At 43.7% G+C, this 25,032-nt stretch overlaps 1 protein-coding gene across 1 annotated transcript in view; it reads right to left on the bottom strand.

Moving 5' to 3' along the window:
• Positions 1–14,077: 14,077 nt before the first annotated feature.
• TACR1 (tachykinin receptor 1) overlaps positions 14,078–25,032 on the bottom strand; it is a 136,674-nt gene continuing 125,719 nt past the window's right edge. Inside the window, exons 4-6 of the mRNA XM_017648533.3 lie at positions 20,144–20,294; positions 18,839–19,035; positions 14,078–17,288 (exon numbers count right to left, since the gene is read on the bottom strand). Of these exons, the coding sequence (XP_017504022.3) occupies positions 16,997–17,288; positions 18,839–19,035; positions 20,144–20,294 (640 nt within the window). The 3' untranslated portion in view covers positions 14,078–16,996. The remainder of the gene's footprint in view (positions 17,289–18,838; positions 19,036–20,143; positions 20,295–25,032) is intronic.

Genomic DNA, 25,032 nt, shown 5'->3' with positions numbered 1-25,032 from the left:
TTGGGTTAAGTGAAATACATTCTTAAATTATTTTCTCTCAGTTATAAAATAAATAAGACATGGGGATATAATGTACAGCATAGTCTAATCTAGTCAATAATATTGTAACAACTTTTAGATGGTGACTAGACTTAACTGTGCTGATCATTTCATAATAATATAAATATCCAGTCGCTATGTTGTACACTTGAAACTGATACAATATTGTATGCCAATTATTCTTCAGTAAAAAAGAAAGAATTTGTAAACATTAAGCAAAGCAAAAGAAACAAGTCAAAAATTATTTCCACTTCTTAATGTTTTAGTGTGTTACTAGACCTTTATAGTCACACATGGCGAGCTGCTGTAGACACTGCAGCTCCTGGCTACTTCATGTGCTGTGGGTCAGCTCCATACCAATGTCACTTGCGAGCTGCTTAGTGACACAAATCTCAGCTCCTTCCCAGAGATTCTGCACATTGCATATTCATAGGCACAGTATACATATTCATAAGCACATAACAGTCGAGGAGGCGAGAGAAGTGAGACAAGGCTCCATAAACAGAGTCTTGCTTACTCTTTCTGGATGCAAACATTTATTATAGCTCTTCATTCAAAGGCTGTTGGTGTGTCTTTTGCTCTGAGGTAGAGGAGAAAAGAAAAGCTAGAGTATCTCCTTAGATAAGAAATTCTTTAAACCAGATGCACATTCCCAGACCCTAATCAAAGCATTCTGAGCACAGAGGTTTAAGAGAAAGTAAATGGAACAAATCGTGTTTTTAAAAAATGTCATAAACTAATGATAAATCAGACTGATCAATTGAAGGGTGAATGCTCAAGGGAAGAATTGGAACTTCTTTGGAACACCAGGAAAGCTTGAGATTCTGAGCAATCAAAATTGAGATAGCAGGCACCATTACTGAGAATAGTTAGAGCCATTAAAGTGATCACAGAGTTGACATCATCCAGAATTCTAGAAGGTCTGTGCTGAACTCCAGCATGAACCTAAGCAAATCTCAGCAAATCTACCAGTAATCACAGAAAGCAGAGCAGCAGCTTTCCATGTCTTTCTCTCTGTTACTCCATGTTTACTTTCTTTTTTCTGGTGAAATTTGGATAGTAACTGCCATTTATTATTAAACGTTAAGCCATCCCTCCTAAGGAATTTTGAGTCTTAAGGAGGAGAAGGACATCTTTTTGTGGTCGCCATAGCTGTGAAATGAAACATTTCCAGACCTATTGCTTGAGATAACCTTCAATACCAAATCCTTCTCAGATAAAAAGAAAGGATTGTGATATGCCTTGTTTATTCTCAATACATCATTGTTGAAAAAGATTTTTCTCATATGTTGACTCTTATGGCCAGCTGCTCTCATTTGCCAGAGGCAACAGAGTGCAGTAGTTATGCAGACCCCTAGCAACTCATGTATGCTTAAAGTCATTACTTTATAAATAAAAAAATTTTTAATAATGTATTCATATTACAATAAGAGGCACATAATAGATGCTTATGTGTGAAGACACCTGCTTCTAGGAGGATGTTTCCATTCTCTTTAGAGACCTCTGATGTTCTGGCCAGAAGTTTTTTCATAGGTCTCAGGGCTCTCCCTGGCTGGGATCCAATAACTCTATTTTCCTTGAACTGTATGAACAGCCACCGTATCCTGGAAGATCCAAGAAAAGAAGAAAAAAGACATTTGCTTTCTAGAAGTGTTTCAAACTTATCCCAAGTTGTGAGGCGGTTGTTCTCAAATCTCTTCACTGATTTCTCATAGTGTTTCCAGATAAACTAGAAGTATGTATTTTTTGTTTGTTGAATTAAACTTATTTCAGCTGTCCCTCTTTCCAAAAAGTTCTGAGGCAGTTACAGCAAGGCATAAGCAACAGAGCAACTACAATGGAACCAGAAAGTCAGAACCAAGGCAAATAACTGGAATGTAGTATACTTGTGAAAACATGGCACTAGCCTCTGTGTGAGACCCCAATTCTTCTGCACATTTCCTGGAATCCAAGGATAAAAGGCAAGCAATAAACATCACACTACTCATGACCAGGAAGGAGCAAGTATACTAGTTTCCCAATAGAATCAAAATTTTCCTGACAGTAACCCCCTTCCCCACTGCACACACACACACACACACACACACACACACACACACACACACACACACTTCTCAAGCAGGGATTAAGGAGTATGGTGTGACATTGTGGGTAAGTGGATTAATACTAGCACCTTCTTTCTCAGGGGTATGCAAAGATTACATGAAACAAAACTAGCTAAGCCATAGTGGCACGGAGTGGCATAGTGGCATGTAGTAAATTCAAACAGTAACTATTATCATTGTCGTGATTAGATACAAATTATATACAAACCATATAATAATAAACATTGATAATATTCACAGTGAATTTTATAGCAAATGCAGAAGTGGATTTCATTTAGTTGTTTCTTGAATCCGCTCTAGCCAAGAGCATCACATTAACATAGCGAAGGTTCCAGCCGAGTCCATAGCTAACATGGTCCAGCTTTGTGGCTGTGTAGTGTCTTCATTGGAGCGAAGGACAGAGCAAAGAGGACCTAGAGAAACGACTGGATCACACACCTTTTAGACCAGTAATTCTCAGATATGGTTCTTAGTCATCTGTAAGCTATGAGGATCTGTCAGGCGAGTAGGAACTAATTCAAAAATCCAAGTTCTTATAGGCAAACAGGGTACAACTCCATAGACTTTTAGTAAGTTGCTTACTGGTAACTACAATGTGAATTGGTGAGGGTAACTAAAATTTGGTACTCAAAAAACTCCCAGTAACACTATACTAGGATTTCCTGAGGCCCCTAATTCAGCATTCTACCAAGAATCTGGCTGCTCCCTAGTGCCTGGTAATGCTGCCAAGACCAGAGAGTGGGCTGGCTTGTAACTGGTTCATCATTAACAGTACCCTGATTTTATTGGGCTTTCCAATGGCAACTATCCTTGATTTTTAATGTATTGATTAATTTTTTGGAGGGTTGTTTGCTTAATCCTACAGTGGGTTATGATTTTTATTTGTATCAACAGTATTGCTCATGTTAATGTCTGTAGGATCCCCTCAAGATGAGCTTGTTCCAGGGTGTTATTCTCATAGTTCTTTGCCCATTGGAATAACTTTCTTTAATTAAGTGACAGTCACAAAGGCTTGAGAGCCACTGCTTTAGCTTCTCTTGCCTCAATGTTGCTCTGTCAGCTGGACTGCCCAGAGGTTGGAGGGCTATCACTGCATATTTCTCTGGAAACCAGCAGGGATGGGGTAGGGTTGCCTTCCTAATGTGTAGATGGATTCTGTGATGTTCCAAATGACTGGAGATAGCTAATACACTTTTATTAAAGTTGGGAACCTTTCCCCAGATGAAAGCCAGATATTTTTTTTTTTTTTCCTCAGGAAGAAGTTTGACCTACTTTAACTCCTGGATAAAATCTTTAGTTCTGTCACCAGTTTTACATTATCATCCATAGCAAAGAAGAGAGTGACTTACAACATTTTCCGTACTTCAGGAATATGTCTGTGACGGTGGTTTGAGCTGTCCCATACCAGTGTGTGAAAGCCAGTTGCTAATTTTTGAGAAATTTAGTGAACTGGTTGTTAAATTATTGGTAGTTTGGCATGGTGGCAGTATTTACACCAGGGAAATCAGTATATGCTATAAAATTTTTTTTCTAGACAGTTATTAAATATTTACTAACACATCACTGTCTGGATCAACTGATATTAAGCAATATGGTCTCCTGTTCCTTGAAAACTCAAAATGGGTTTGGCCCATCTTCTAAAAGGGTAACCAATGATTTCCTCCTAATCATGAAGCCATTCCTTGCTAGTGATGTTAAACCCTTCTGCTGGCTTTACTCTAGAGACACATTTCAGGTGTGAGTCTCTTAATTCCATATTTAGTGTAAGGAATGAATAGACGTGAAAGATTGCTATAATATTATATAGCCCCTATAGGGCTATAATATCATTGTAGCTCAATTATTTACTCACACATTTATTTATTCAGTAGATATTTATTGAGCTAATCTGATTAATCTAAAATCAGCCCTTTGTTGCCAACCAATATTGTGCTAGGAAATGGGTATATGTTGTATGACAAAACTAACATGGGTTCCTCATAGGATTTATAGTCTAATAAGGATTACAAACTTAAGAAAAACATACATAATGTATACTTGCAAGTTGTGTTACTGCCATGAAGGAAAAGAACAGAGTGAAATGAGTGATATCATATTGGGAACTGTTTTGGGGATCTGTTAGTTTTGGGGGTGGAGAGAAACATTTCTGAGTAAGTAGCATTTGATCAGAGATTTGAAGAACAAGTGCATGTTAACCAAGCAAAGAGTGGAGAGAAGATCATTAAGAAATGACCAAAACCAAGTAAGATCCTTTGTAGAGTTCCCCTATCTATCCTCTGGCCTCCAATGCATGAACAGAAATGATTTATGTGTCATGATACTGGCATCAGTACAGTATTTTTCAAAACATGTACCATTATTCTTCTTCCAAAATTAAACTGAAAGTTTCTTCTGATCCATCTTGAAATCACAGTCAAGTATTAAATTATTTTTTTAGGTTAACTGTGTACATACTCATTTATTGTTTCCTTTAATGAGGGTCATATGTTGGAATTCTCTTGGATAAATTAGATAATGATTAATGTTATAACTTCTGGTAATTCAAGGAATAAGGGTCAGGGAGAAGGGACATAATTCTAGAGACAAAGTACAATCCAGGTCATTAGGATCAAGGTCTAAGGTCAGAATAAGGCTAGTTCAAGTAATGTTGAGTTGCCTCAGAACTGAATTAAGGTTTATTCAGTTTCACATAAGATCAAGAATAGCTCCAGAGCTGCCATGGTCAAACGGCCTTCTGGGGGAGTGGGGCCACATGGGGACAAAGAATTACACAGATGGTCATGTATGCCAGTACAATCTTCTTGGAAACATTTATTTCTTCCACTCTTGATGGTGAATTTCACACAGGGACATGTAAAGGTACATGTCCCAAAAATTGGCCAGTGTTTCTCAAAACCTGGTCTCCTAAACACCTATATCAGAATGTTATTTGTTTAAAATGTAGATTTGGAGGTACCATTCCAGACTGACTGAATCAGTTTCTGGGCAACCCACAATGATTATATGCCCCCATCCATTAGGCTGATGGCCCTATTCCACAACTGCCTGCCCCATTACCAGTAGATGGTCCTGCTTTCTGCTTCTCAAAGAAAACTGAAACCATGAGCTAGAGGAAATTTCTCTGATATCCTGCTTTCAGATCTCCTAACTTGCCTCACCCTTTATCTCCCATCTTCCAGCTGTGATCTGCATACCACCCTCCTGCTTTCCCAGCAATTGTTAGCCATCAATTCTCTCTTCTCTGTCCTACATATTCAACTACTCCTTCTCAAAAGGCTCATTCTTTTTTATTTATTTATTCATTTATTTATTTATTTATTTTTGAGAGGGCATCTCTCATATTTATTGATCAAATGGTTGTTAACAACAATAAAATTCAGTATAGGTGGGTCAATGCTCAATGTACAATCATTAATCCATCTCAAGTCTAATTCTCGTCAGTCTCCAATCTTCTGAAGCATAATGAACAAGTTCTTACATGGTGAACGAATTCTTACATAGTGAATAAATTCTTACATGGTGAACAGTACAAGGGCATTCATCACAGAAACTTTCGGTTTTGATCACCTATAAACAATCAGGTCAAATATGAATATTCGTTTGATTTTTGTACTTGATTTATATGTTGATCCCACATTTCTCCCTTTATTATTATTATTATTATTTTTAATAAAATGCTGAAGTGGTAGGTAGATGCAAGATAAAGGTAGAAAACATAGTTTAGTGCTGTAAGAGGGCAAATGTAGATGATCAGATGATCAGGTGTGTGCCTATGGACTAAGTATTAATCCAGGCTAGACAAGGGCAGCAAAATATCCATGGATGCAGAAGATTTCTCTCAAAGCAGGAGAGGTGAGGTTCTGAGCCTCACCTCTGTTGATCCCCAAATTCTCACCTGATGGCCCCCCTGCGACTGTGCCTGTCTTAGGTTGTTCCTCCCTTGAGGAATCTTACCCGTCTCTGGCTAACCAGTCATCTTCCGGGGCCATACAGGGAAATGTAAAGTTGGTAAGTGAGAGAGAAGCCATATTGTTTGAAAAGGTTAGCTTTTTACTTCTTTGCAGATTTATGCCCTGTGGCTTCTATGCCCAGCACTTGTCTCGAGGTATCTTTACCACCTGGAGGAATTATGATACTCGGTAAATTCGATATGAGGCACGAGTTCTATTTAAGGGTTGTAATTAGGAAGAAAGAAGAAAAGCTACAGATGTAGCATATGGAAGGAAACATGGGAGGATTGATTATTTCTTTGACATATCTTCTTGTAGAGTACCTTAAGTATGTATAGGTTTTAAACTACTAACTAATTTGCACACACATATTAACATAATAGGAATACGGTGACATAAACAAAGCAAATCTATAATTACCATCCATCTCCAGTGAAGCCAAGAAAACCATTTAGGCACCCTAGGCATTTGTGAAAATTTGTCTATGATATGATGGATATTGTCCAACTGTATTTGAACCGTCTGAGAGAAATCAGACAAATTAAAGCAGCCCATTTCTGGGATCTGTTCACATCCCATATGTTCTTTTAACCATAGATAGTCTATAGTCATAAGATTTTGGAGTGCTACACCTTGCACCCCTCCCAACTCCTGGTTGAGTTCCAACAGTACAGATCCGGTCAAATTCGTTGTCTCACTGTATGCACATGCCAGCCTAGACATCTCCCTCCTCATTCCTATGGCAAGTCCAGGAGATGGTGGGCTGGATGCAGCCACAACCGCAGCATCATCCGGATCCCTGTGGAGGCTTTTTGATGATCATCCCCTGGCACAAGTCCTCCAGAGAGTGCTGATGCCGGAAGCTCCTCCTCATATCGTATCTTAGTTCATTTTCTGGGTATCCAAGCTAGGCCTTGATCTTCTGTTAGTCCATCTTTGGGTTCTGTAATTCTTCTGCTGTTTTGTTCCTTCAGTTTTTCCTTTGTTCCTATACTCCTCAGATGAGTGAAATCATTTGGTATTTCTCTTTCTCCGCTTGGCTTATTTCACTGAGCATAATACTCTCCAGCTCCATCCATGTTGCTGCAAATGGTTGGATTTTTCCACTTCTTATGGCTGAGTAGTATTCCATTGTGTATATGTACCACATTTTCTTTATCCATTCATCTACCGATGGACATTTAGGTTGCTTCCAATTCTTGGCTATTGTAAATAGTGCTGCGATAAACATAGGGGTGCATCTGTCTTTCTCAAACTTGATTGCTGCATTCTTAGGGTAAATTCCTAGGAGTGGAATTCCTGGGTCAAATGGTAGGTCTGTTTTAGGCATTTTGATGAACCTCCATACTGCTTTCCACAATGGTTGAACTAATTTACATTCCCACCAGCAGTGTAGGAGGGTTCCCCTTTCTCCACAGCCTCGCCAACATTTGTTGTTGTTTGTCTTTTGGATGGCAGCTATCCTTACTGGTGTGAGGTGATACCTCATTGTAGTTTTAATTTGCATTTCTCTGATAATTAGCGATGTGGAGCATCTTTTCATGTGTCTCTTGGCCATCTGTATTTCTTTTTTAGAGAACTGTCTGTTCAGTTCCTCTGCCCATTTTTTAATTGGTTTATTTGTTTTTTGTTTGTTGAGGCGTGTGAGCTCTTTATATATTCTGGACGTCAAGCCTTTATCGGATGTGTCATTTTCAAATATATTCTCCCATACTGTAGGGTTCCTTTTTGTTCTATTGATAAAAGGCTCATTCTTGTAGGCATTGAAGTACGTCCAAGCCTCTTCTATTAAACATAAACATGAATTTTGCATGCCTTCCTTGGCCCCACCTTCCCTCTAACACCACCTTCTTCTCCGCCAAACTAGCCTTTGGAAGGAGTTCTATAGATTTAGGTCTCTGTTTCTTCATCAAACATTCCATCCTCAGCTCACTGTGATCTGCTGGACTCCACTCAAATTACTCTTGTAAGGCCACCCCGATCGTTCCATAACTAAACCTATAAGGCGTTTTCCACATTGCCTCTCTAGGTGTTTGTAGCATTTGACATTACAGAATCCTCTCCTTGAAACATTCTTTTTTGCTGGCTTCCAAGATACCACATTCAAAAATTAAAATTTTTTTTTCTATCTCTCTAAGCACAATCTGACTCTTCTTCTACCCAGTCATTAAATGTTGCAATTGATTACCCAATACTTTGTCACACTTGGCAAACTACTCATGCCCATGGCACCAATGCCATCTATACTTGCTTCCAAATTGATGTCCTCAGCTCAGACTGCTTTCTGAGCTCCAAATCTGCATATCCAACTGCTTACTTGATGTATCCTTTGGTGTCTTGATGTTATGTCACATTTGACATATTTAAGATGAAACTCATCATATTTCTGCCTCTCCTCTCCTGCAAGCTTGGTAACCCAGAGTTCCTTGTTCCTTGTTTCAGTAAATGACATCATCATTCACCTAGTTATACTAGTAAGAAACATCAAATTCACCCCCAAAACCTCCTTTTTCCAGTGCAGTCCATACCCAAATAAATATTTCTCACGAGTTCCTATAGGCTTCTCAGATTCACCTATTTGTGCCCAAATCCACATCCCTATCTTCTTTTGCTTGAGCCAGAGCCACTGCCTCCTTGTTGGTCTTTCAGCAGCTAGAGAGAGTTTTCTGAAAGCAGACTGATCCGATGACCTCCTAAATCTGTTGGTGACTTTTCTTTACTCTGAAATTAAAGACCATAATACTTCTCAGGGCCTCTAGGTTCTCTAAGGCCCTCTGTCTCTCCCTCTTTTCTAGACTTGTCTTCCACTGTGTTTCCTCCCTTTTCCAGCTGGGCCTATTGGCCTGTTTTCTCAGTAGCTTGACTATGCAACATTCCCCCTGGTCTCCATGCCATTCCTGGTGCTTGGAAGGGCCTTCCTCTCCTCTTTGGTCAATTCCCCTTCCTCCGCAGGACCTCCCTTTCTTGGAGAAGACTTCCCTGACCTCCAACACTAGATCCAGTGCCTTTGTAACAGGTTTCACAAAACAGCCTTTCTTCCCTTAATAGTCTTTATCTTAGGTTTTAATTATGTCCTCCTTTATGGGATTAGTTGATTGGCATGTCTCTCCATTAGCCTGTAAGCTGTTTGCAAGTGGGAACCATGTCGTTTTTACTCTCTTTGTATCCCCAGTGCCCAGCACAGGGGCTCGTATCTTACAGATCAAAGAGAGAGTGAATGAAGAACTAGGTTCTGTCAGACCTGCAGGAAGCTCCACATTTCTTGTCCCAAGGACCACTGGAGAGTATTTGTAGAGCACCAAAGCATCAACATTGCTTCTTTGGACACTACTCATCATCTGTGAGTGAACATTTCTAGGGAGTCAGGAAGGCTGAAACAGTGAGTTTTGGGTAATCTCATAATTAACCCTGTTCTGAGTATGTAGCCAAGCACAGGCATGCAGAGATCCAATACTCCAGCCCTCAGCCGGTGTTCCTCTGCCGTCACAATGTCTGCTGGCCCATCACAATGCCTGTCATCTGAAGAGGGACAAGAATAGGAGATAGCTGTGGTTTACAGTCTGTTTACTTGTAAAAAAATAATCCAACTTCTCCTGCTCTGGTCTTAGTTATATTTCAGCCTTCTTTGCTTCTCTTCTTACCGTGCACATCAACAGTGCTGTGCTGGTACACAGGCTCCTTTCTTTCCTTGGATATGGACCTCATTGAACATAAGGGGAAAGTTGTAAATAATTGAAAGAGCCATAAAATTGGATCGAGTGTTAGGATTGTATAGACATAACGTACTTTCCCGTAAAATGCTGTGGGAATTGTTTTAGAATTCAGGGAAAACAAACAATTCCATCCCGAGTTGGACACAGTTCAACACCACGACTTCCCAGGAGTTGGCAGCCATGGCATATGTCTAGAAATCTGGGAAGTGAAAATTTGGTACTTTAATTTTGATTTTGCAAACTTGCATGAAGGAAGACTGAAATAGAGTTAGGGCATGGGTGGGGGACACTGAGTTGCTTTATGTTGGACAGATGGTATTGGAATGTTGGAAGGAAACTCTGGGACTGGGGCTGGGACAGGGCAAACTTGAGAGGTGGGTTGAGTGGTAACCCCTTTTCTGCCTCTCCCATTGGCCCTCTCCCCACTCTTGTGGGGCTGACCCTGGGGACTTGCTCCCAACCCGCTTCTTAAGCTCAGTGCTTTGAGAGCCTACAGGGCCTAAGTGAGGCAAGCCTGTGTGTCAGGAGCCTTCTCTGTTCAGCCTTTTCTGTCAGAGACCCTCCTCGTCCACTTTCCCACGTGTTTTCTGATTAGGTTTTGCCTAGTCTAGCTCCCAGGATCAGATCTGATTGGGTTTGGCTCCCAGGATCAGATTGGACGTCCTGCTGAGAACAGAAGCAAAAGTGATTGTATGTCCTTAAGGACAAGTCCCTATTTCCAGGCTCTGCTTATTCTAATGTGTGTCTTCCTTTCTTCATATCCATATAACGCCTGATCATGGGAAAATCACGCTCATGAAATTATGCTCATGGCATTGAGTCCTGGGCCACTTCAAAGTAGGTACCTACCTTCTGCAGAGTGCATGTAGTTTTGGTGTGTGGGCACTTCATTTATTTGATTCCTTAACCTGTGCATTTTTATAGAGAGTCCCCCAGAGGGCAGCAGAGAGCAGTCCCATGGCCCTACCGTGGAACATGGTGGGGTGCGGATAGGGCTGTTGGTTTCACATTCTACATAGGCTGCTGAGGGACTAGCTTGTGATTTGGGAAGCTTTAAAATTAACAGTAGAAAGGAGGATGCATGGAGTAAGGAATTTGGAACTTCATGATTCTAAAAACCAAGTGTGTCTGTCCATCAGACACGAGAGAACACGGGACGTTATAGAAGTCAATGTGATGGGCAAACATTTTCAGTGAGCAATTGTGTGTGCATTGTCATTGAGAAAAACACTGGGCTTAATTAAGACTTCGTGGTCTTTTAATGACGTTTGGTGGAGTGTGACATCAGGAGCATTTTCTAGCTAGTCTGCTTTGACATTCCTCTCACTGGGCTCTGGTAACATCTGTCTACCCTCTGGGCTATGAGCTTTTTGAGGGCAGGGACCAAGTGCTATTGAAATACATATTTCCAAACCCCCAGCAGAACACCTGCTACATCATGGGTGCCAGGAAATTGTTTAGTGGATGAAGTTCAACTATCAACTACCAAATCCTTATAGTTATAAAATAAACTGAAAAAGTCTGCCTCCATTTTTGCCAGACTGTTTGGGTTGTCCCCAAATTTCTGAGGTCAAACAACCACGTTCATAATCATCCTCAATAGCGTCTCTTTCTGACTGTCTAGAGCAGCCCTGGTGGCTGCCATCTTTGAGGAATAGTCATTGCCCCACAGGATGCTTCTGCCAAAAGAGGTACTACTCCAGGTGGTTATGGAACAAGAGGGCCATGGGCCTGGATCAGTGAGTCAGCAAAGGGCAGAGGAGCAACCAAACCTGGAAAGAGCATTGTGGGCAGTGAGCATGCACTGCTTTGACCTACTCCCCACGCTCTGTCCCTCCACTTTGCTCTTCAAATCCATATATTAGCATTAGATGATCAGGACAGACAGCAGGGGAACCTGGTATTCCTCTGGAGTTTGCTGTTCTCCCTGTCCAGACTACAGGCTGGATCTGCTACTTCAGCTGCTGCTTTTAGGTGTTGGGACTAACTCTGGAGCCCCGCTCTGAGAGACATCTCAGTTTGGGGAAGGGAGTGAGTGGGAGGTGGACTTAGGGGATGAAGGGAAAGGGATTGGGCTGGCATGGGGTGGGCAGGGTGGGGGGGAATTGGGGAGATGGGTGAAGGGGGGTTGGGAAGGATGGGCAGGTTCTCCCTATTATATGAAATCCTGTCTTTATTAATGAATGCACCCAGAAGACATCCAGAGTGCGGGATTAAAATGGAGAGATTTCAGCAGGGAGAGTGTTGGGAGGAGATGGTGGGCAGGGACAGGAGCAATGCTGGGCTGAAGAGGGGAACAAAAAGACACTGGATATAAAGGGGAAAGAGGTGAGGACACATGAGCACACGTGCAGAGGCCCTGGGTTTAAATCTGCAGGAACATCTCCGAGGCTGGTGGTGCACACTGGCTCCCGGCTTGTATCCCTTCTCACTTGTGTCTAATTAGCACCACTCCTTGCTGTCAGCAGCAAAGGCCGCGAGCACTTTGTGTTGAGTTTGTGCTGGCGAGGTGTACCCTCCTATGGCCTCATTCCCCTCCCTCCCTGTTCCTGAACTGTGTAGAGGGAAATGAGGGTGTCTCTGAACACTGCCTGTGGGGCTCAGGAGAGCAGCTTCTGTAGGCAGAGGAAGGAGAGGAACATTCGTGGTGTGTCCCCACCCGGGCCCGGCTCTGCTTGGGGCCTTGACTGAACTCCCCCTTGGGTTCCAGGGCTGAGAAGGCTCACTTGCTCAGGAACACTGCGAAAAGGGTCGGGGCCTGTGGGGCACTCTTCCAAGGCCAGCTGCAGAGGCTGAGCATCCACCAGGCATCTGTAGACCACCGGGGCCTACACAGGGCTGAGCGAATGCGTTGCCACAGGGTGTCTGGACTCCACAGCTGCTATTATTTGTTTTCCCTTCCTCAGCTAACAAATATTCACCTTTCACGGAGTAGACTGAGCACACCCCTTAATCATGAATTTGGTGTTTTTACTGCCACAGACATCTCTAATGATGTTCTACAGCTTTAACTCATCTGAGGCCTGAGGCGAACTATGACTTTGCTCCAAAGCTGTTTCTGGTCTCCAGCAGGGCCTTGCTTCTCCAGGGGCACATCTACCTCTCACTGTGCTCTGACAGCCTCAGGGTTCCCCACCTTCTCCTACAAACAATTGATTTTCTCTCCTTTGGAGCACAGAGGGTGAAAGATTTATTTCGAGAAGAATCGAATTTTCCACCCTTACTACACACACACACACACACACACACACACACACACACACACGTGCAATGCGTTAGGTGTGGCTTGCGGGATCTTGCAGGGGATTTGTGGGTCCCTTGAAGCTTATCCAGGCACCTCAGTTTAAGATGCCTTAGTTTAAATAGAAACATCTTTATTACTGTTTCAGATACTAAATATGTTGGGTAGCTGGGTTTTCCTCAAACCTCTGTCTCCCATTTGCCATATGGCCTTTGTCATTGCAAGTCTGCTAACAGCTGCCTGGTGCTCTTTTGAGGGAGCCTGCCTGGGGGATGAGGTGGTGCAAGGGGGCCTAGGAAGAAGGTGGCAGGTCTCCAGGGCTCAGAGAGAGTCCCACTGATGTTTCAAATCCTGCCAAGGCTTTCCTGACATCCGATGGCAGTTATGGGGTTCCTGGCTCTGATGTCCCTTCAAGAGAGAACTGGTGGGGTCATCTAGCCGCGGACAGCCTCCAGTTGCAGCACCTTCAGGTCCCACTACTCTGTTCAAGTGCTGACCACTTTGTCCCCAGGGAATTCCTGGACAGTGACCAGGCCTGGCTACCTCTGCCAATGGGGGGCTTCTCTATGGGCACCCTAACGTGCTGTTGGGCCAGCAGGGCATTCTCAGAGATGGGGGATCTGAGGCTCTTCTGCCCCACCCTCTCCTTGCTTCTTCACAAGGGCCAGGTCTGCACTGTGGTCTCGGGCTTCCCCTGCCTCCTTCTGCTTCTGTCCCTTCCCTTTCCCAGATGTCCCAATAAATCTCTTGCACTTCTAACTCTTTCTTGGTGTCTGCTTCTGGAAGGACCTTCCTGACACAACTCTAGTCACTAGTGACATCATGGGTCACTTCATGCACTTCCACCTTACCTCCCCAGATCCCCACCTGGAAACAGTCCCCACTTCTTGCCAACCCATTTCATCACAGAGTTGGGAGTTTGCTGGGTGTTGGGTTCCATCCTTTTGGCTATGCAAGTTAGCAGGGTTCATAGTTCAGCACCCCTAAGCAGGGGTGCTTAGGTTCCCTGGTGATGAGACAGAGGCATCAGGTAGTCAAACACATACTTTATTTCTGTCTGAAGTTTCTTTCCCAGATCCCAGACTGGGAAACAGACCTGAGGAATGACCCCTCTCCACCTACACAATTCCTCCTGAAATTCTTCCAGGCCAGTGAGGTCAGCTCCTGAGTCCCTGTTTCCCAGGAGGCCACACAGTCCTTCCAGGAGAAAGGACATGCTGGTATGTCTTAGCATTCTGGTGTGGGCGGAGAAGGACAAAGATTCCTGCCCTTTAATTCCTTTCATAAAGTCCCTCTCCCCACCCCTCAGTTACTGTGGTCTGACTGTGAGTTCATGATATACATCAGAATGAGGAGGAGGAGAAATTGGCACAATTCAAACAGCACATTGACAGTGATCGGATCCCACGTTTTTGGAAGTAACAACAAAGATAGCCCCATGACGACTTGTATTCTACTACCACTGGACAGTACATCCAGGAAAACACAGGAGATAAACACGGAGGATCACATTTCTATGAGAATGAGACCCATGCACAGTGCAAACCATGGTGTTTCTTACACATGGGGGCTGACAACATTTTTAGAAGTTAAACCAGGTTGAAGAGTGGATCAGAGGAAGGCTTGCTGGGCTGTCTCAGTGGGGATGTTTGCCACCTTTGAAACCACCATGGCTATCCTGAACAGCCTCTGACTATGTGCAGTGATGATGCTGTCCAACCACACCTCTTCAGTTCCCACACTGACTGGTGGCTGTCTTCGGAATTATCTCAGAGAATGCCATTGCAAAGGCCCTCTGGAGGCCCCAGCCTTTCATTGCCCATGTGGAGTGTGGATCTTTAGAATCCTGTGGAGAACCTGCTTCTCAGCTGCCTACATGCATGCTGGGCAGCCATGGCCTGTGAATTAGCAATGGCTAGTTCAGTAGGCTTCTCAAGAGTGGAAGGAGCTGTGTGTCCCTAGCTCAGGGCCAAGTTCAGAGCAGGTGCTCCATAAATCCTTGTTGAATTCCATCTAACCACTTCCATGGAGAGGGTGCCTCCAACTCCTTGACACTTTCTTCTTAGGTACTTCACATAATCATGCCAGATATTTACAACCCTCTGAAGTGAATAACACATACAAAGCATGATTCTTTATTGGAAGTATGAGTGACTAATGCTTTGGGCACTGACTTATGTTGCCCCTAAATTATGTCTTCCATTCCTATACCTGCATTGAGCTGGCCTTGCTTAATTTACATAATTTTTCCATGCTGCTTTGCAGAATATGGCTGTTGGTCTTTCTGGCTTATACTGCTGTTCAACCACACCCCCAGGCCTACCAACACCCTGGTAGGGTTACAGCCAGAACGGCTGGTAAAGGCTGTACACCCTGTGAGCTGCATTGTTCTCCTTCAACATTACAGATGCAGCACATATTCATTCTCCAAACCATGAGGGGGACATTCAGGGATATTACAAAAGGCTTCTGCTTTCAGCCACATCTGGACAAAGCAAAGATCTGGGAGCCAGAAAGAAACTGCATGCTCACCTGTTGGAAACCCCAAAGCTGTATGGGGACATGAAGCCCTAAGTTCCTGGCTCTTGGTAAACTCCTGTGGGGTTGGTGAGCTGTCCCACTCTGTAAAGACAGGAGGCCAGCAGGGCCCTGGGGCAGGAAGAGGAGAGTCAGAGGGTCTGAAGAGGAGATGCAAGGTGGTGGAGCGGGGCGCAGCTTCCTCCCTCACTGGCTATATGTATACTAGCCATATTCGCAATTAACTAGTGTAAAGGTAAGACCTTGGCTCAGTGCCCCTGCCTGAAGACACCCAAGAGGCCAGAGCAGGGAGCCCACATGTTCATCCTCCCTGATGGCATCTCTAGCTGTGGGACTCGCCTGCTAGAGCCTGAGGGAGAGATGTAGGCTTTGGTGTGAAGTCGTCTGCTCTGTCAAAGGCCAGGACTTGCCGGAGAAGGAACATATTCAAGGTTTTAGGATAAGTCAGAGAATGTCTGATATGGATATTAGCCCATGGTCATAGCAGTTGGTGTACTCCAGGAGCTGGGTATCAAGTTACTAGACTTGCTGCTCCTGTTCTTTCTGAGACTACCAACTTTTGGTGAAACAAACAAAAAACTAATATAATCTTAAACCATTGAATGTTAAAATTCAAAGGGACACTTAAATCATCTAGTTCAACCCCATAGTTTTACAAATAAGGAAAGAGGCTCAGATTGATTAGGTATGATGCAGGTCTCCTGATTCTTGGTTTGTAACAGACATTAGCTGGTATCAGTGGATATGTTCTGTTATACTGGTTGCTCAGGACAGGCCTGGGGACATAATGCTGCTGAACCTGAGGTTCTCAATCCTGTGATGTTTAAATGCACTGAAATATTCAGATGCCTGGAACAAGGCATCCATGCCTCCTCTTCTTGGATGCTTAGAAGACGGGGTTAAATCTTCACCTCAGATTTTATGGGGTTCCTTTTGGGCAGCCTGCTGGGTGAGGCTGACAAGATGAGAGCCAGCAGCTAACAGAGGATAATCTGAGCATGACTGAGGACAGCTTTATTGCAGTGGGACAAAGGCTCCAGGCAAACAGATCAGCTTGGTCTGTTGCTACACTGCAGGGTTCATCCTGAAATGAACCCCCCGTGCAACCAAAGTTAATGCTAGAATTATGGAATGGTTTGTAGAGAAATACAAGCCCAGCTTTCCCACTTTACAGGCTCAGAGAAGTTCATGGATTTGTCTTGGGTCACACAGTATGAGGGTAGCAAAGACATGGAGAATCCAGGTTTTTAAACTCCAGGGGGATGGAATGTTTTCCCTAAACCACTCTGACCTGTTTCACAAGCCCCAGTGTTAGGGTATTTCTGATGGTTTCCAGATCAAGGAGTTATCCATGCATAACTGAAAAAAGACTAAGATGGTGGTGGCTGTGCCTGCAGAAGACCCCGTGTTCTAGGAGAGCATGTTGGAGTAGAAGCTGAAGCTCTCCGTCACGGTCTTGGAGTTGCTGCGGGAGGAGCCATTGGAGGTCAGGTCCTGGGATGAGGACGTGGCCTTGGGGCCATCCTCGGGCTCCTCCTCCTGGGCCCCTGTCACTGTGGAGACTGTGGTCTCCAAGCGGCTGACTTTATACACGCTGCCCTGGGTCTGGAGGTACCGGGTGGATTTCATTTCCAGCCCCTCATAGTCGCCAGCACTGATGAAGGGGCAGCACCGGAAGGCGTGCTTGAAGCCCAGACGGAACCTGGGGAGAGAGCAGACGGAGAGGTGACCGCCGGGCATGGCCTGCCTTCAGAGGGGTTCCACCACTGCATCAGCTCTCTAGCACATGGACATACCTAAGTGTGACTCCATTATCATTTTTTAAATTAATTGATAGCTGGAGAAGCTTGGACCAAAAACACTTAAAGGTCAGTCATCAAGGTCAAGTCCAGGACTAGAACCCAGGTTCACATGAAATGCATATCTTCACTGAGGGCAGCTGTTGCACTTTACTGCCTCCACCTATGTGGGGTCAGTTGACTTTGGGTAAAATTCAACATCAATAAAAACATCCACCAAATGCTTACTATGTGCTTGTCACCAGGTGGTAAAAATACACGTCAGGAATCAGTCCTTCCCCCAGTAGCCTGCTGACTGAGGATGACTCTCTGCTAATCACATCCCTTCAGGGTGCCTCAGTTTGCCTGTGTGATGAGCAGAGAGAATCAGCCTTCATTTAAACACATAGTGGGAGATTTAACATAAAAATGTTTAGACAGGTTGTCAGGCTCTTAGAAGAAGGACAAATCTGTGAGTTAGGCTAACAGAGACCATTCAAACAAGTTCAAGAGAATGTCACTAAATTAATAGCACCCAAGTGTCTCATTCACAGAAGGCACTTGATGTGCTGATGACTGACAGTTATAAAGACTATGACAAGCATTTTATTCCCCCCACCCACTGCCTGCTTTCCCACACGGCAGCTCTGCTGCTGCCCCAGATGATGCCTGAGCCGCCGCCAGGGATCCCAGCTCCCTCCTGGGGACTCTGCCCACCGCGGTGGGGCCCCTCCAGTTCATTCCTCACGGTTCCTCCTTTCTCTTGCCTGTCTGACATTGGCTTCTGCTGCAGGGACGGCTCTCCCCATGGCCAAGTAAGGGAAGAATCAAGCCTTGGAGGACCTGACTCCAGTTTGCTTACCTTGTGCTGCTGGAAATGCTGGCAGAAACCGGGGAAATCAGCCCAGCATGTATGATGGGCTGAGATGGGGACAGTGAGAGACAGGAGAAAGGAAAAGATGCGGGGCATGGTGTTCCAGTGCCCCCAGTCTCGCGCACTCTCTCTCCATCTCCATCAGACTTTCTGTGTCTCTGTCTGACTCCCTCACTCTCTGACTCCCTCCCTTTCTCTCTCTGCATTCAGAGCCTTCTGTGGATCTATAGGGCAGAGTGAGCAAACTCAAGGGCCATGTGCTGGATTCAGCTTGCAGGCCTATTTACATGCAACAAACAGAGGATTTTTTATGCACCCTTACCCCCACCAACTTAATTAGCAGTGTTTAAAAGTTGGGAGAGTTCAAACAAAAAGAAGGATTTCTGATTCTTCTTGGAAGAGAAAAAAAAATGTCCACTCTGGATTCATATTCCTGCATAGCCATAACAGGCAGGGATTGAGCAGTGTGGTGATCATTTTGCTTCAGTCCCCAACGCTCCGTCTTGACTCACAAAGGCTTTGCTCATTTAGGCTGGCTTCTTGGTGGCTAAAAAGACAGCTGGTCTTGTGGCCCCTGGAGAGAGTGGGATGGGTTCTCACCTGTCATTGAGGCAGCAGTAGATGATGGGGTTGTACATGGTGGAGCTCATGGCCAGCCACATGATGGCCAAGTAGACCTGCTGAATAAACTTCTCCAGGTAGAGATCAGGGTTAATATAGGGCAGGAGGAAGAAGATGTGGAAGGGCAGCCAGCAGATGGCAAAAGTACATACAACAACGATCATCATCTTGACCACCTGGCAAGAGGGTGAAACAGGTGAGACCATGAGCACATCCCCTTTGTCTTACAGCTACTTTCTCTCTTCTCCTGCGCCTACACTGCGCACAGTGCAGTATGGCGTGGGAACTATCTATAAGAAACGTATAATAACCCCTTTTGTTGGAACGGAAGGACCAAAGGACTTGGTCTTGGGAGGATCCTAACTGTCACTTGGAATCTTGTTAGAAATGCACTTTTTGGACCCCATCAGACTTAACCAAATCAGAAACCCAGAAACCCAGAATTCTGTGTTTGATAAGCCTAAGCCCTTCCAACGATTCTGATAGGCACCCATGTTTCAGAACCACTGTGTTATATCACCCTCCTGGGCAGTGAATGGAGACACCAGGGGAGACCAGTGAGTGAGCCTAGGGGAAGGAATGACCCAGGGAGGCAGGGAAGGAGCAGGTGTGTGGGGGGAAGTGAGCAGGGGCCAGCAGCTAGGCTTGGGCCACAGAGGGAGGGAAGGAGAAGGAAAGGGGTTTGGACAGCGAGGGATTGTTAACTGAACTACAGGCTGTATTTGGATTTTGTTAGTTTTGCACGCATTTGTTTTTTTCTTTTCAGTGTGTAGTTCTGTGACATTTTGCCACATATATGGATAAGCGAAAACACCACCACAATCAGTATCCAAAACTGTTCTGCAACCGCTAGGAAACTCACTCAGACTACCTCTGTACAGGCAGGCCCCCCCCACAGCTTTAAGGCCTGGCAACTTGATCTGTTACCACCTCTGTAATTTTCTTCCTAGTAATACTTTCCCATGTTTGAACCAACTGAATGTATTATTTTATCAAACTTAAAATTAAGAACAAAATAGAACTAAATAACTCTTCAATGCTTTTGTAGTTAAATATGTGTGTGTGCACGCTAATGGATTGACAGGTTGCAATTTTCTTAAGGAGCGAGCTAGGTGGCTCATGTCTGTACAGGCAGGCCTACGTTACAACTACAGTGAAGTAAGATCCTCAGTGGCTCCCCAGGCCCAAGGATGTTTTATGCTGCTGCCTCTGGGGCTCACTCATATGCTTGCTGGCCTGTTGCCTGTGCCAGGGTGAGCTGGGTGCTGCCTGCCCTTTGCTCACCTTGCGCTTGGCAGAGACTTGCTCGTGGTAACGGTCAGAGGAGTCCCCAGGGATCTCGCTGGCCCATAGGGTGATTCCCACCACAGTGTACGCATAGCCAATCACCAGCAAGGGAAGGAAGTAGATCAATACAGTCACACCGATGTGGTACCTGCAACAAGGTGGGTGAGAGGCGTCAGTCTAAGAAATAATGGTGATCAAGGCTTGACAACTCTCTTTCTCAGCATTTGCCATTAATAAGCTTGGATGGTAAGTCACATCCCAGGGAGGCTTGCCACCCACTTTGGGTAGGTGAGTGATATATTAATGGATAAATTAGAGAAAACAAATCTCTTCAACTTATGTTTGTCTTGTGGACTTTTTCCATAAAAATGATTCCTGTTCACCTTGAAGAGAAGAATAAACATTGATGAAAGGGAATTGAATCTGTTGTATACCTGTGACAATTTTATTTGATGTTAAGTTCAATATCGCCGACACACTCTCTAACAAGAAAAGTAAACTTAGTCTGCATTAACAGAAGCATATTCTCTAGAATGAAGGAGGTGATTGTACCACTCAGTTCATACCTGTCAGATTATACTTACACTCAATTTTGGCACAGGGATGTAAATCAACTTGTATGTTCAGATGAGAATCTCCACAATGGTTGATGAGCCCTAATCCATTCTATATGACAAATGGATTCACAGATATAAGAATAATTAACTTGAAAGAAGGAGAGAAGACTTATTCTATAATCAGTATCAGTGGGTGAAAGCTACTAAGTGTAAACCACTTTTAAGCCTGGCCCTTAAAAACATATCTCCAGATGGAAGCTGTCTGAATCCGAGTCACCTCTTGGAGGACAGATGCCAACTGACCTGAGTTTGACTGGAACATGGACAAGAAATAAACCTTTGTCATGTTAAACCACTGAGATTTGTTACAACAGCACAACTTATCCTATTCTGTTTAAGTCAAGGGTCCTAAATAGGACTTTCAAATAAATTTTTCAAATTGAGAAAGGATATTTTTCTCAGGGAGTGCTTGACATGCTTGGCTAGTTTTAGCCCTTTTCTTCTGATGTGAGTTTAGTGAGAGGCCCAGCAATTCTCATAGTAATAATAATAATAATAAGAGCTAATATTTTGGGGGTTTACTCTAAATCACTGTGCTAATAATAATGTTAATGATAGTATTAGCAGAAGACATGATAGTTAGATTGAGGGAAGTGCACAGTATCAAGCACTTTTCTAGCATTATTTAATCCTCAACACAAATGACTAGGTAGGTACTATCACAATTCCATTTTGTAGGTGAGGGAACTAAAGTTTAGAATTTAATTAACTTTCCTAAATTCATAGGAGGTAAAAAGAGGAGCTGGGATAAGAAGGCAGGACTGTGTCCCCAGAATCAGTTTCTTGTCACTAGAGAGAAGTCACCCAGTGATATTTTCTTCCAGTCTGTTTATTCTTATTCTCTGAAGTGATTTTTTTTTCCAAAAAGGAAAACCCACTTATTCACTCAATTTCTCTTTTAGCAATACAGTTTGTTTTCAGTCACTTCTTTGCAAAGTCCCAGAGTTTTACCACTTATTCAGCCTCCTCTGAATATTAAAATTTGCAACTTGAAGACACTTGAAGAGTTCTTAAGTAACAAACCACAGATTCAGCAAAGCAGCCTGCTGAGCACATATATTTTGTGCAGACAGGCTGTTTCAGTCTCACCAGGCTTTCCTGGTCCCCTGCAAGTGTTGCCTCCCCTGGGAGCCCTGGGGTCCTCCTGCCACTGTGGCAATGACTGCGTACTGTATTTCCTACCCAATCTCAGTCGCTCTTCCCAGTTGCTGTAGACACTACTTGCAATCAAAGCATTTGGAGACCACAGGGGTAAGGAGGCCCTGAGAATCCCCAGGCTGCGCCTGCCTCTCCCCCTTCAGGGGAAGACTAGCCCTGCCTCATGCAGGCCCATATGCGGTTGGTGATCAAAATCCTTTAGGTGATCTGGCGGGGTCCCAGCCTGAGTACTGAGCATCTACGTGGGAGTTGGGGATGTGATGGGAGAATACCACAGATTGGTCCTGCATGCTCCTTAACCTGGACCAGTGGTTCTGAACTTCAGTCAGCTTCAGGAGCACTCAGAGAGCTTGTATAAATACAGGGGCCTGGACCACACCCAGAGTTTCCGACTCAGTAGGTCTGGGATTGGCCTGAGAATCTGCTTTTATAACAACTTCCCAACTGACGTTACTGCTGGCCTCAGTTCAGACTTTGAGCATCACTGTCCTGGACCAATGGGTCTCAAGTCCAGAATCACATGGGAATCACCAGGGGAGCTTTTAAAATCGTCATTGCTCAGACATACTTATTTAATTGGTTTGAAAGTGGGATCAGGAAACCACAGTTTAGAAAATTCCCACGTTATTCTGGCATTTAGTAAGCACTGAGAACCACTGTTTCAGGTGTATGAGATTTTAATGACTTCACTGAAGTGCATCTTAATCATATTTTCTAGTTTCTGTACCTAATGTCAAAGTTTCTTTGAAGTGGGCCTTGCTGACCTGGGAGGGACTGTACTTCCTAGGACTAGCCAATTCCTATAGATAACTTCCACAAGTGTGCTGTTCATATGCAAACCAACAGTCCAAGGCCCATCCCTGCACCCCTCCCCCCCCACCTGCTTTCTCAGCAGTTCTTGCCTGTGGGATGCTCTCCTGGTGCCTGATCACTTCCAGGACCACCTCAGACAGTTAGGGGTGACCTACACCCCCAAAGCCCACTGAAATGATTCACACTAGCCAATCATAAACTGTTTACCTTGCCTTGTCCATTCCTTCCCTGGACACAAAATAAAGGCTTTCCTGTGGTTCAAGTGCTCTCTCTGCTTGTGGCCCTGCATGCATGGGGTGCCCCTTCCTCTTGGGAACCATGAGTAATAAACTATCTTTTCAATGGCAATCATGTCTTGATCTGTTGGCCTTACCATACCTTTAAAATCTACACTTTGAAAATAGAATGCTCTTTGGAAAAATCATAGATCAGATCATTAGGAAAGGAAAATGCTAAGCCAAATCAGTAAAAATAATTTAATAGCCTTTTTTTAAAAGAAGAGAAAGTGACTTTGTTATTTATTTGAAAACAACAAAAAGTATGGACTTAATTTCAGCTAAAAAGTGTTATAGTCAGGTAGAGCATTAGCCTGTCCATTCTCTAGCAGGCATAATTAAGAATAACAGGCATATGACCCAGCAATTCCACTTCTAGATCTACACTCAGAAGAATTGAAAACAGAGACTCTAACAGATACTTGCACACCAATGTTCACGGCAGCGTTATTCACAACAGCCAAACAGTAGCAACAACTGAAATGTTCCTCAGTAGATGAATGGATAAACAAAATATCTATACAATGAAATATTGTTCAGCCTTAAAAAGGAGGGGAATTTTGACATATGGTCCAACATGGATGAACCTTGAGAACATTATGCTAAGTGAAATAAGCCAAATGCAAAAGGGCAAATACTGTATGACTCTGCTTAGATGAAATAACTAGAATAGGCAAATTTGTAGAGTCAGAAAGTAGGATAGAGGTTTTCATGGGCTGGGGAGGGAGCTGGGAGTTAATTGTTGAATAGGTACAGAATCTGGAATGATGGAAAAGTTCTGCATATGGATAGTGGTGATGATGGCACAACACCGTGAATGTAAAATGATAAATTTTATGTTATATATATTACAATAAAACACATCCAGTTTAAGAACCATACTACATTTTAGATGAGCCTGGGTCCTATGTCCAGAATTGCATTCTTCTGCTCCCTCCAGGCATGTCTCAACAAGCTTGCCCTCCAAAATAATAAAACAAGCAAATGAGAAAACCCGTAGGGTTGATCCTTGGCCAAAGATCAAAAGCTAAATGCATCTTCCTACATCCTGCATAACCCCTTTTTCATAGAAATTGCAAATGCTCAGTATAAACAATGCCCAAGTTATTGGAAAATGTACATGACTGTAGAATATCATGTAGAAATGAATGGGATTCCATTATTGGAATATATGAACATAAATACATCTCTTCCATCTTTATAACTTCTTGGAGAGAAGTTTTACCATGTCTTTGTGATTAATTAGAGATAACCTTGTTTTTAAATTTTTTGCCAAAATCATTATTTTAGAGAACTGGCCAATGGAATCTAGTATAACCTTATTTTATGTGGCTTCATGCTTTTTTCCCCCCACTTTCAACTCTAAGGTTCCCTAAGTTCTCAATAGGCAGGATTTTATCAGCTCTCAGAATTAATATCTGCCTTGGGAGAAGAGATCAAGGCTCAGGGATAGGCCGTAAGTGAGCCAGAGAAAGAACCTGGGGTGGTCTCAAGGGATTGGGACAGAAGGGACCACGGGGCTCCCTCTGGATGAAATATATGCATTGATACTGATCATTAAGTCCTGCCAGTAGACTTATCAGTACTTCCAGAAGGAAAGTGTGCACAATTTCATGTCTTTGTTTTCTCTAGGTCACTGCTCTAAGCACTGCATGGGGCTTGACACGTGTTATAGGATAAACTTGCTGGATACAGACCGTGTAACCCCAAATCCTACAGATTCCCCTGCCTTTAAAGCCTTAATACATCAATGCTCACTAATCCAGGCTTACTTATGTCCATAGATGGAATTACTCATGCTTAGGCATCAACATTTCCAGTGTCTGAAATAATCCTCAGCATTTGAAATCAACATAGATGGTTTTATCAAATAGCATCTAGACTGTCTTCCAGTGAACTTCATGGAGACTCTAGGTGACTTAGGGTTGGGGAAGAAGGAGGCCAAGAGGGCAGGGCTCTTGGTTCCTCATTTTCACTAATGAGACAGCTCTGCTTTGCTGGGTTGATACATTGACTTTCCTGG

Source organism: Manis javanica, chromosome 1 (assembly GCF_040802235.1).
Source record: "Manis javanica isolate MJ-LG chromosome 1, MJ_LKY, whole genome shotgun sequence".
In the NCBI taxonomy this organism is placed as follows: domain Eukaryota; kingdom Metazoa; phylum Chordata; class Mammalia; order Pholidota; family Manidae; genus Manis; species Manis javanica.
The sequence above is the reverse complement of the archived record's forward strand: the minus strand, read 5'-3'. Positions and strand labels throughout refer to the sequence as shown.